General features: G+C 37.9%; 1 protein-coding gene across 8 annotated transcripts in view; it reads right to left on the bottom strand.

Annotated features, from left to right (window-relative positions):
• CFAP70 (cilia and flagella associated protein 70) overlaps nucleotides 1–12,893 on the bottom strand; it is a 139,512-nt gene extending 126,619 nt beyond the window's left edge. For 4 of the 8 annotated variants that reach the window (XM_046655213.1, XM_046655214.1, XM_046655212.1 and 1 more), the window contains exons 1-3: nucleotides 12,345–12,837; nucleotides 11,168–11,261; nucleotides 10,017–10,203 (exon numbers count right to left, since the gene is read on the bottom strand). In XM_046655213.1, the coding sequence (XP_046511169.1) occupies nucleotides 10,017–10,203; nucleotides 11,168–11,230 (250 nt within the window). In that variant the 5' untranslated portion in view covers nucleotides 11,231–11,261; nucleotides 12,345–12,837. Of the gene's footprint in view, nucleotides 1–10,016; nucleotides 10,204–11,167; nucleotides 11,262–11,357; nucleotides 11,441–12,344; nucleotides 12,838–12,867 lie in introns of those variants that run through there. The other 4 variants (XM_046655209.1, XM_046655207.1, XM_046655208.1 and 1 more) reach the window with 4 other exon arrangements.
• Between the last annotated feature and the right edge of the window lie 350 nt (nucleotides 12,894–13,243).

Genomic DNA, 13,243 nt, shown 5'->3' with positions numbered 1-13,243 from the left:
GCCTCTTCAACCAGAGGCTAAAGGGCTTGCAACAATGGAAGGAGGTGCAATAACAATGGCCGATCACCTCTTTGTCTGCACCTCTGTGATCAGAAGCAGCAATCAGAGCACAGATCCCTGATGTTTGGAGGACAGGGTCCTTTTTGCCCACTCTTACTCCTGCAAGCGGTGTACAAGCTGCCACAGGAACACATACACAGCTCCCTGCCATATGCCTGGAAGGTGGGGGATGTGTAGTTGCTAGTGTGCTAAGATCTGAAATTGACCAAAATTAATCACAATTTGCCATCCACATCCTCCCCTGGAAGTTGCAAGCCATCAACAGACTTGAGAGTCCCAAATAGTTCTATCAGACAGATTCTGTCAGTGTAATTGTTGCCTAGGTAGGGGTGCTTCCTATTCCACTATCTTTCCAGAATCTTCAAGAATATTCTTTTTATAATTTTTTAAACTATTCTCTACGTATAGTAAAGTTCCATTTTCTTCCTAACACTGTCTTCTTTGTTTTGTTTTGCCTCAATCATGCCATAAGTTTGTCTATTTGGTTAGTCTTTTAAAGAAGTGCTTTTTGTTTTGTTGATCCTTTCTAGTGGTTATTTTCCACTTCATTAATTTTGTCCTGAATTATTTCTTCCTTTTTACATTCTTGGGGGTTCTCTGTTATTTCTCTAGCTTCTTGAGTTGAACATTTAATTCCTTTGCTCTTAATATTTTTATGTTCATCAAGGGAATCAATTTATTAAAGACAGACTTTTTAAAAAAATTTTTTTTTTTGAGGAAGATTAGCCCTGAGCCAACATCCGCTGCCAATCCTCCTCTTTTTGCTGAGGAAGACTGGCCCTGAGCTAACATCCATGCCCATCTTCCTCTACTTTATATGTAGGACGCCTACCACAGCATGGCTTGCCAAGCGGTGCCATGTCCACACCCAGGATCCAAACCAGAGAACCCTGGGCCACTGAAGTGGAATGTGCACACTTAACCGCTGCGCCACCGGGCCGGCCCCATAAAGACAGACTTTTAAAATATGCCATAATCAAACATTTTTGTAATCATTCGGGCATGTGTTCATTTTTTAATACACTCAGAGTTTCAAAAATGAAGTCATCCAAGTCCTCTTTCACCTTCTGATAAGACTTATGCACTGTTAACAAACTCCGACTAGCAAAGCAGAAACTTTCTTTTATACAGTTTAACTCAATAAATTGGCTAGATGAAGTTCTCGGCATGAAGTGGTCTCTCTCAAGAAGAATCCAAGGGAAAGATGACAGACTCTATATTGCACAGCATCCATCGTTTCCAGAAATAATGTGTTTCCGTTTTCATAGCTTTCAGTCTAATTTGTGGGCTCTATGCAGAGGAGGGGTGGTTTGAGGCTGACATTAATTTGTGTACTTTCTTTCCCTCTTGAGCAGACAGTGATGCTCTATCATTACAGCAGTGAGCAACCTAGTGGTGTTGGGTTTTGTGACTCTTCTCAGTACCAAAGATGTTTTTTACCCTTTAAAATAAATTTAATGTCTCAAATTAAAATTTTTATTTTGAGATAATTTCAGATTCACATGCACTTGTGAGAATACAGAGAACTATCTTGTATGCCAGTTTTTCCTAATAGTAACACACTGCATAATTACGTAGTAAGATATCACAACCAGGATAGACTTTGCTACTGTCAAGATACAGAACATCTTCATCACCACAAGGATGCTGTTACCCTTTCAACCCATTTCACTCTTTTACAGCCATCTCCACTACCCTCCCCGCTCCTTAACACCTGGCAACCACTAATCTGATCTCCATTTCTATTCTTTGTCATTTCAAAAATGTTATATAAATGAATCAGTTTGTAACCTTTTAGGATTGGCATTTTCATTCAGCATAATTCTCTAGAGATGCATTGAGACTGTTGTGTGTACCAGTGGTTTGATCATTTGTATTGCTGAGTAGCATTTAATGGTATGGATGTAGCACTGTTTGTTTAACACATGGAAGAACATCTGTGTTGTTTCCAGTGCTTTGCAGTTTTTTTTTGCTTGAAGAAGATTAGCCCTGAGCTAACATCTGTGCCAATCTTCCTCTATCTTGTGTGTTGCCACCACAGCATGGCTTGATGACTGGTGTCAGTCTGTGCCCAGAATCCGAACCCACAAACCCGGGCCACCGAAGCAGAGTGTGCAGAACCTTAACCACTCAGCCAAAGGGCCAGCCCCTGTTGTTTCCAGTTTTTTTTTTACTATAATGCTCCTAAAAACAATCATGTACTGATTTTGTGTTGGTAAGTCTTCATTTTTCTGAGATAAATGCCCAGGAGTGCAACTGCTGGATCATATGGTGGTTTGTGTGCTTAGTTTTTAAAGAAATTGCCAAACTGCTTTCTAGAGTGTGATTCAAAATGCCCACCAGAAATTTTGACACTTGACATTCCCACCAGCAATGTATCATCAGTGATCCAGATTCTTTGCAACCTCGCCAGCGTTTGGTCTTTTCATTATTTTTTATCTTAGCCATTCTGATAGGTGTGCAGTAATATCTCACTGTGGTTTTCATTTGCATTTCCCCAGTAGCTAATGATATTGAACACTTTTTCATATGCTTATAGGCCATCTGTATATTCTCTTTGGTGAAATGTCTCTTCATGTCTTTTGCCCATTTTCGAAGTGGATTGTTTGGAATTTTTTTATGGTTGAGTTTTGAGAGTTCTTTATATATTTTAGATGCTAGTACTCTGTCAGATTGTGTTTGCAAATATTTTCTCTCACTCTGTAGCTTGTCTTTTCATCCTATTAATGAGGTCTTTTACAGAGCAAGAGTTTAATTTTGATGAAGTCCAATTCATCAGTTTTTTTCTTTTATGGCTCATGTTTTTGGTGTTAAATTTAAGAACTCTTTGCCTAACCTTAGATCCTACGGATCTTCTATTTTTTTCTTAATGTTTTGTAGCTTTACATTTTATGTTTAAGTCTGTGATCCATTTTGAGTTAATTTTTGTATAAGGCATGAGCCTTAAGTTGAGGTTCACTTTTTTGCCTATGGATGTCCAGTTGCTCTAACATCATTTGTTGAAAAGACTACCTTTCCTCCAATGAATTGATTCTGCACTTTTGTCAAAAATCAGTTAGGCATATTTGGATGGATCTATTTCTGGGTTCTCTATTCCATTCCATTGATCTATGAGTCTATCCTTCTACCAACACCACACAATTTTGATTAATGTAGCCATATGAGTCTTGAAATCATGTATATTGATTCTTCCCATTTTATTCACTTCCAAAATTGTTTTAGCTATTCTAGTTCCTTTGCCTTTCCATGTAAATTTTAGAATAATCTTATCCATATCTACAAAAGTTTTTCTTGGATTTTTATAGGAATTACATTCAACCTTTATATCAATCTGGGAAGAAGTGACATCTTAATTGCTAAGTCTTATAGTCCATGAACACAGTATGTCTCTCCATTTACAAAGATTTTTTTCTATTTCATTCATCGACAGTATCTAGTTTTCAGCACATAAGCCCTATATGTGTTTTGTTAGATTTACATTAAGCATTTCACTTTAAAAAGCAATAGTATATAGTATTGATTTTTAATATTGGTGTCCATATATTTATCACTAGTATATAGAAATATAATTGATTTTTTAAAAGATTTTATTTTTCCTTTTTCTCCCCAAAGCCCCCCGGAACATAGCTGTATATTTTTATTTGTGGGTCCCTCTAGTTGTGGTATGTGGGACGCCACCTCAGCATGGCCCAATGAGCGGTGCCATGTCCACGCCCAGGATCTGAACCAGCGAAACCCTGGACTGCAGAAGCAGACTGCACGAACTTAACCACTCGGCCATGGGGCTGGCCTCTAGAAATATAATTTTTTATATATTTACCTTGCATCCTGTGATCTTGTTCAACTTACTTTTTCTTTCTAGAAGTTTTGTGTATTCCTTGACATTTTCTACATAGACAAATATGTCATTTGCAAACGGGCAGATTTATCTCTTCCTTTCACATCTATATGAACTTTATTTCCTTTTCCTACCTTATCGCATTGTCTAGAACTTCCAGTTCTATGTTCATAAGAGTGGTGAGAGCAGACCTCCTTGACTTGTTTCCAGTCTTAGGGGGAAAGCATTCCATCTTTCACCATTAAGTATAATGTTAGCCTTTATTAGGTAAGTTCCCTCTATTCATATTTTTCTGAGGGTTTTTATCATGAATTGGTGCTGAATTTTGTGAAACGCTTTTGCTGTTTTGATCAATATGATCATGTGCTTTATCTTTAGACTATCAATATGGTGGAATCCATTGATTAATGCTGAACTAGCCTTGAAACCCCAGAATCAACCCCACTTCATAATGGAGTATAATTCCTTTTATACATTGCTGAATTCTATTTGCTAATATTTTGTTAGAATTTTTATGTCCATATTCATGACTGATATTGGCCTATACTTTCTTTTTTTGTACTGTTTGGTTTTGGTATCAGGGAATAAATGAAGTGTTCATAAAATGAAGTGTTTCCTCTTCTTCTATTTCCTGGAAGATTGTGTAGAATTAGTGCTAGTTATTATTTTAACTTTTGGTAGAATTCTGCAGTGAAAACTATCTGGTCCTGGAGATTCCAAATTATGAATTTGATTTCCTTAATAGTTATAGAGCAACTTTATTTAATATAGGATGAGCTGTGGTTTGTATTTTTGAAGGAATTAGTTGATTTTGTTGTCAAATTTATGTTTGTAGAGTTGTTCATATTTCTTTATTATCCTTTTAATGTCTGCAGCATCGGTGGTGTTATTACATTTCATTCCTAATATCGATAATTTGTGGTGTCTTCTCTCTCTCTTTTGGTTATTCTTTCTAGAGGTTTGTTGATTTTGATGTTTTCAAATAGCCCGCTGTTTTATCGATTTTCCCGATTGTTTTTCTGTTTTGCATTTCATTGGTTTCTTCTTTCATCATTATAATTTTCTTCCCTCTGTTTGGGAAGCTTTGGGTTTCTTTTGCTCATCTTTTTCTAGATTCTTGAAGTGAGAGCTTACTGATTTGAGACTTTTCCTCTTTTCTAATGTATGTACTTAGCGCTATAAATTTTCTCATCAGTGCTTTAGCTATGTCCCACAAATGTGATATACTGTACTTTTTATTCCCATTCAGTTCAATGTATTTTTAATTTCCTTTGAGATTTCCTCTTTGATCCATGGATTATTTAGAAGTGTGTCTTTTAGTTTTCAAGTGTTTGGACAGTTTCCTGTTATCTTTCTAATATTGATTTCGACTTTGATACTATTGTCAGAGAACACATTCTGTATTATTTTAATTCATTTAAATGTGTTGAGGTTAGGTTTATGACCTAGAATATGGTTTTGGTATACAGTCTGTGGGCTTTTGAAAATAATGAGTTTTCTGCTATTGTTGGGCATTCTATAAATATTGATTAGATTTTGTTGATTGATGGTATTGAGTTTTCCTATACCTTTGCTGATTTTCTATCTAGTTATTCTATAAATTGTTGAGAGAGGGGTGTCTACGTATCTAATTACAATTGTGGATTTTTCTAGTCCACTTTTCAGTTTTATCAATTTTGCTTCACATATTTTGAAACTCTGGCGCATCCGTATTTAGGATTGCTGTGCCTTCTTGGTGGATTGTTCTTTCATCATTATATAAGAAACTTCTCTGTCTCTGTTTATTTTCTTTGCTAAGTCTACTTTATCTGATGTTAATATGGTCACTTCTACCTTGTTTTGATCTATGTGTCCACGATATATTTTTTCTTTTAACTTTTTACCTGACTACACGGTTATATTTCGAGTTTCTTGTAGACAGCATATGGTTGGGTCATGTTTTTTAATCCATTCTGCAATTTCTCTGTCTCTTGATATATTTATTGTAACTATTAGTATATTAGGGCTTAAGTCTGCTGGGGTTTTTTTGTTTGTCCTCTCTTTTTCATTTCTCTGTTTTCTTTCTTCTGCCTTCCTGTGGATTACTTGAATGTTTTTTAGAATTCCATTTTGACTTATCTATAATACTTTTGAATGTATGTATCTCTTTGTATAGATTTTTTAGTCATTGCTCTAGGTATTGCATTATATATACATTACTTATTACAGCCTACTGGTGTCATCATTTCGCTAGTTTGAGTGAAGTACAGAAATCTAACCCCTTTATGTCCCTTTGCCCTCTCTGTTTATAATTGCCTGAAATATTTTCTCAATATACATTTAGAACTGCATTAGTGTTATATTTTGTTTCAAATGTCAAACACAATTTAGAAAACTCAAGGAGTAGGAAAGCTTACTTTATCCAAATTTTTGATTGCCATATTCTTTCTTGATATTTCTAGGTTCTTTCTTTTGTCATTTCCTTTCTGTTAGAACTTCCTTCAGCCATTCTTTAAGGGTAGGTCTGCTGGCGATGGATTCTTAGTTTTCTTTCCTCTGAGAATGTCTTGATTTCCTTAATTTCTGGGTATTGGATTCTAGGTGGACAGTTCTTTTATCACTTTGAAAATATTATGCCATTTTCTTTGGGCCTCCATGGTTTCTGATGAGAAATTGGTGTCATTCTAATTGTTTTCCCTTGCTTTCAGATTTTTTTCTGTGTCCTTAGTTTTCAGAAGTTTAATTATGATGTTTCTTAGCATGGATATCTTTGGGTTTATCCTGTTGGGAGTTTGCTCAGCTTCTTGAATCTGTAGGTTTATGTCTCTTGCCAAATTTGGGGAGTTTTTAGGCTTTACTTCTTTGAATATCTTTTCAGCCCCACTGTCTTTCTCCTCTCCTTCTGAGGCTCTGATGACACTGTTAGATCTTTTGTCATAGTCTCACAGGCTTCTGAGGCTCTGTTCTTTTTTTTTAGTCTATTTCCTCTATATTACTTATACTGGGTAATTTCTATTGTTCCATCTTCCAGTTCACTGATTCTTTCCTCTGTCTCCTCCATCCTGCTGTTGAGCCCATTCACTAACCTTTTCTTAGTAGTTGTAGTTTTCAGTTCTAAAATTTATATTAGGTTCTTCTTTATATCCTCAATTTCTTTCTGAGACTTTCTCTTCTAAGTCTTTCCATTTTTTCATTTGTTTGCAATTGCTCATTAAAGCATTTTTATCAGGGCTTCTTCAAGACCTTTTTCTAATAACTCCAACACATCTATTGTCTTGGTGTTGACAAGTACAACTGCCATTTTAAATTCAGTTTGAGATCTTCTTGTTCTTGATATGATGAGGCATTTTCAAGTGAAACCTGGACATTTTGTATGATGTTATGAAACTCTGAATCTTCCTTAAACATTATTTTAGCTGGCTTTTTTTGACATCACTCCAACAGAGGAAAGGGAAGGGTGATGCCTCATTATTGCCAGGTGAAGGCAGAAGTCTAGGTTCCCCACTCAGCCTCCATTGATACCTGAGGGGGAAAGCTCCTTTTCACTGCTAAGGAGGAATAGGACTTCTGGCTCCTTACTCATTCTCCACTGATATACCACAAATGGGTGTAGACTCATTACCACCAGGTGATGGTGAAAGTCTCTACCCTATACTAGGCCTCCTCTAACACCACCCCAGTGGGAGTGGAGGGGCACTTTGTTACTGCCATATTGGGACAGAAGTCTAGACTCCCCATGTGGTTTCCACTAAAACCACACCGTACGAGAGGGGCTCATTCCCAGAAGGCATAAAAGTCTCGGTTCCCTACTTGGTCTTCTCTGACACCACCTAGCCAGGGTGTTGGGGCAATTAATTTCAGCTTTGTGAGAGTAGAAGTCTAGGTTCCCCACTCCACCTGGGTGTGGGTGGGGCCACAATTTTTTCTGTGGTGTTTGGCTGGAGGAGTAGTTACTGTCTAAAAGTTTTCTGTCTTGCTAGGCTGCCCCTTTCCTGGTCGTTTGGTTAGACTTTTGATGGGCTTTCTTTCTTTCTTCTTTCTTCTTTTTTTTGGATCTGCACTCCTTAGTGTTTCCAGGTTGCTAGCTTCTTCAGCATCAAGTCTGGGATATATGAGGCAAAAAGAAAACCCAAGGAACTCACTACTATGTCATTCCTCATGTCTCAAGTTTCCTTATTTTCTCTACCTGTCAGAGTCTTTTATGTTTCTTTCATATGTAATGTCCAGGGTTTGTAGTTGAACTTAGTAAGAGGAATAGAGAAAAGTATATCTACTCCATCTTCTTGGAAGCAGAAGTTCTGTTTTAAATCATTTTTGATTTCCAAAGACTGCACTTAAGATTATAAGTGTATCTCTAAGTACTACTATAACTAAATTCCACAAGTTTTGATATTTGGTGTTTACTGTTGATTCATTCTAAATGTTTTTCAGTCTTTATTATTATTTCTTCTTTGTCTCATGAAATAGTCAAAAGTGTGTCTTAAAATTTTCAAAAGAATTCTTTTTTTGCTCTTGATTTCTAATTTTGTTGACTGTTGTATTTTGGTCATAAAACTTGGTCTGTATGCTATTGATTCTTTGGTATATGACAGGACTTGATTTATGGCCTAGTATGTGGCTAGTTTTTATTACATAAATGTTCTTTGTGTGTTTTAAGAAAAAATATATTAATGATTGGCATAAGCCTATAATTAGTAATTCTTAGGGAAGACTTTTTCCTTTACCTAAGGTCTAGACAGATATGATCAGTGGATTTTTTTTTTTCTATCCATTCTTTTTGAGAGTCTTGGCTTCTGGTAAGGGTGGTGGTCTCAGTCTCAACTCCCCATCTACAGCAGCCCAAGGTCTCTGTCCCTTTAAGAGCATTAAAACCCAAGCCCCTAGGTTTTGGACTACTGCCCTGTCCCCTCACACCACCACACACCAATGGCAGCTGTTCAAGAGTTCCAGGTTTCAATCCTTGCTTTGCTTTCTGGACAAAGAGATTGCCCTTTCTTTCTCATGAGTTCAGTGAACACATTTAAAAGAACATTCCAGTTCTGCCTTTCCCATTCAACATGTTAGGGAGGAAGGCAATCAGGACATTCTTCTATTTTGGGGTGACAGAGAAGCACAGAGCAAAGAGGAAAGAAGTAGAAGGGAGTGGTCAGAGAGTGTGGATCAGACAGATGCCTCCACGGGTGACTGATTCTCAGCTAGGCCAGAGCTAGGAATCACTGTTCTGGAGAAGTGTTTCCTAGGAGGCACTTGAGACTTTTGTTCCAAGGTGCAGCTCCCCAGGGCCCTTCCCTGGCAATTGCGAATTTAGTGGTCTGAGGTGGGAACCTGAAGACTATTTTCTCCCAGAGCCTCTGGTAACTCTTAAGGGAAAAAAGGTTTGGAAAGCACTGCTCTAGAATACCGTATAGATTCCCAGGTCCCACCTCTCTGGATTTAGGATCTTGGAATCTATGGTTTTTGGCAAGTACCCTAGGAGGTGTGCCACTAAAAAAACAATAATACTGTGTAGTTAGAAACTGTAAAAGTGTGGATACAGAAACCATCCATCCATTTATCCATCCATTCAATCAACAAACACTTTATGAGCTCTTTTATGTTCCAGATATTTCTGGGCACTAGAAATGTTGAAATAAATAAGATACAGCCCTGATTTCAAAAAGTGCCTTCTTTAGCAAGGGAGGCAAATTAATAATTGCTATACAGTATGGTGAGTATACAGAAGTACAGATAGGGTTGCCAGGTAAAATACAAGATGCCTAATTAAATTTGAATTTCAGATAAAAACAATGAATACTTTTTTAGAATAAGTATGTCCCCAATTTTGTGGGGTTTGTTGATGTTTGTTCTAAATCTGGCAACCCTAAATACAAGAATAGCAAGGAAAAGTTTCCAACTCAGTCTAGGAAATAAGGGCTGTGAAGTTCAGTCATATGTCAAAAGGTCTTTGATACAAAAAGACTAAAATCAGTAGGCCATGGTGACTGCTGCCAGAAGCAGGTAGGACTCAAAGTATACTGCGTTATTCCTAGATTCAGAAGGTAAGGTGTGTTCATCTGTCCCAACAACAGCTACTAAATAGCGCAGGATCTCCTCATAACACACTTATAGAATTAACATTTTTAGAACCACAAGGACTTACAGAACACAGGTTTGTGGGCGAGGTCATCTAAAGTGATTCCTCCTTCAGGATTGAACTCAAAACTGCTAGTGAAGTTGTATTTTGCAGTTCCTTCTGGGGAAACAGTAATCTTTGCAGAGTCTCCCAGAACCACCTGATTGAATTCTGCACGAACAAAGGTAACTGGAGTATCTCCTTTAAAACCTTTCTGTTGACAGAAACATACCACTTTACAAATATACTCAAATAGAGGATTTTCCTACCCATCTGGCAACCCATTTTGACTTGGACTAAATAGCATTTTCTATGTTTTCCTAACAAGCTATATCACAAATACAAAAGGGGTACGTAGAAAGTCATTAAACAAACTGAATGCAACATTCTAGTTGAATGCCATTATGTTGGAGTTTTGAAAAATAACATTTATTGTGTTTACCTGATTATAAAATTATATTATGGTACATTTGAAAAAGTGGGAAAAGCACATTCCTAACAAATTACCTGTAATCTCACTGTAATATGCAAGCAGTATTAACACTGTAGAATATATTTTCTAGTGTGTTGCTGTGTATACACACAAGTATGTGTGTGTGTGTGTGTGTATATGCACATGCATTTATTTATACTTTTTAATATATACCTTTTAAAATGAAGTAGAGATCATTTATTAAAACCTGTTTTGGAATGGGCTTTTTGGTTTCATAATAGTGAACAAATATTTTGCAATATCATTATTCTCATAATTTTTAATAGTTACATCATATTATAGTTTTATTATTTAAATTCGTCAAATGAAATTAATCACAAGAGAAACTCTAGAAGAATTCAGATGCTTCAGGAGAAAGAAATTGCTATCTACGAAAATGAAAACCACTTCTTGTTTCACCCCTGTTAAATTTAGTATTCAAATTGCCAGGTATTTTATACATACAGTAATGTGACTTGCTGATTACAGACTAACAATAAGGAACACTGGAAAGCAACTATGTAAGCCAGCAGGTTTGGTGGTATCGGATGATGCAAAACTGCTTTCCTCCCACTGGTGCTCCCAACACATCTTAGCTTCACCCGCAGGTAGATGTTTGACAGGGAGACCTGAGCCCAAAGGCAAACGTACTTTAAAGAAGAATGAATAAACTAGGGACTTTTCGGATTTCCAAAAATAACTTTACCAAGTCATATCCATCTGTCACAGTGATCTGCACGGGTTTGCCTGTTGATGACACCTGCTCCATACTGGCACTTGGGCAAAGTCTTCTTTGGTCTCTGTAAACATAAAGAGTGAACCTGTCCCCTTACAAGTACCCACATTACATCATAACCAATACCAGGGGAGAACCTAGGGAAATGCCACAGTCTCACATCGTTTTGTGCCCCTTCTAATCTTCGCAGTGATAGCCAGTGCTTTAGGAAGCTGGTCACAAGGATGATTCCACTGGTTAGTGCTAAAAAGATGAGCACTACTGCTAAAAAGATCCTTATACAGGTAACTAATCCATTAAGCACAAATTATCACAAGACAAAGAGGGTAGGAATGCCATCTCCCCGCCTCCCATCCCCTACATCTTTCGTAGTGTTCTTTGGTAGCTTTTTTTGATGTGCAAAGCTCCCCTCAGGGTTATTTAATCTCTCAGTTTTACAAAAATATATTTTGATAACAGGAAAGAAGCAGCCACATGGAAGTTAATCCACTAGAAAAAGTTCTGACATATGTCTTATTTAGTCAAAGATAGTTTCTAATTATTTTGCAACATTAAGGACACAATTTCAAAAATAAATTGGATATCTATTTTTTTAACACGGTCATGCTTTCTGACTCAATTCAAAGTAGAACTAAATGCAACTATTCTAAGTGTGTCCAGGACTGGTGGTACAAAAACAAAAAAGATATTTTGCTGCCCCCAGACTTTATGGTTATTCTGCCTCTTTCCACCAACTCTCTTATTTTCTCAGTCACGTAAAAGTCTCAGATCACTTGTGTAACACCAAGTCTCCAGGCTCATTTAGGGCCTAAGTGGCCCTGACAACTTTCTTATCAAGTTTACATTTGAAATGACCTTTTGCATCAGTCTCCTTCTTTCCTTTTCAATAATAGGACCACATGAATTAGGCCTTCACTAGCCTGACCGATCCTAGGCAAATGCCTAACTTCTCTGAGCCTCAGTTTTACCTTCTGTATAAAGGATAATACAATTTCTGACCTGTTTCATATTTGTTGTGAATATCCACTAAAATAATAAAACTACTTAACGTATGAAGCACTGTATAAATGGTATTATTAATATGCACTGCTTTTCCTGAATGCTCAATTACCCCCTTAAAGACAAGTAATCTGTCATTCATACTTACAGCCTCTGAATGCCTGGCACCACACCTGTCTTCAAGAGGCACTGACAGCGTATTTGTTGAATAACGAGCGCAAAAACTCTGGCGAGTTACAAGTTATGGTCAGGGCAGTCAGGTGCGAGCTACTGTTGCCCCCAACAGGCACACATTTCTTGTCATCTGTTCAGAAGAAGATGCAGGGGCAGAGTCAAATTAGAAACAGGTTAGATGGAGACGCTGTGACGGGGTGAGATCTGGGGCTAGATGCGCAGTCTGCGCTTACTCCGGAGGATCTTGGCGCAAAGTGGGAAGGAAGTCTACGTCTGGCTTCGGGCGGGATGCCTGGGGTTGGCGGAAGCGTCCACGCCTAGCGGGGTCGATGGCGACTAGGTCTGTGCCGGAGTGCAGCGGTGCAAGGGATGCGGTTTGTGCCTTTCAGCCTGGCCATAGCTGAGGGAGCATAGCTTAAAGTGACAGGGGATGGCCGCAGGGCCGTGGTGGAGAGACGAGGAAGAGAAGGTTCTCTAAGGAATGATAACTGTCTTACCTCCGGCAGCCACAGTCGTGTTTTTCGCAACTATAGCAACCAACTATCTCTCGCGAGAACTTAGTTTTTGCAGTCACCACAGGTTTCTCTCCAGAATCGCGATAACATTTTCGGGGAGGGAAACAAGGAGCGGGTCGCAGGGTGAGTTTCTGCGCCTGCGCTGCGGAACGGTGCCCGTTGAGTGTCTGCCTCCGGCCTTGGGGTGTCTTCTGTTTCCGCAGGTGCTAGTTTTCCTTGGCAAAAATTATTTTTAAGGGAAGGATTTTCTACCTTTCGATTTTACTGTCTCGACCCTTTTCTTTAAGTAGCCCTCCACAAATAGGAGAAGAAAAACCAAAAGGAAATTTAAATACAAAATAAAAGCCTTTATTAAACG

The sequence above is a fragment of the Equus quagga genome, chromosome 2, assembly GCF_021613505.1.
Source record: "Equus quagga isolate Etosha38 chromosome 2, UCLA_HA_Equagga_1.0, whole genome shotgun sequence".
Lineage (NCBI taxonomy): Eukaryota > Metazoa > Chordata > Mammalia > Perissodactyla > Equidae > Equus > Equus quagga.
The sequence above is the reverse complement of the archived record's forward strand: the minus strand, read 5'-3'. Positions and strand labels throughout refer to the sequence as shown.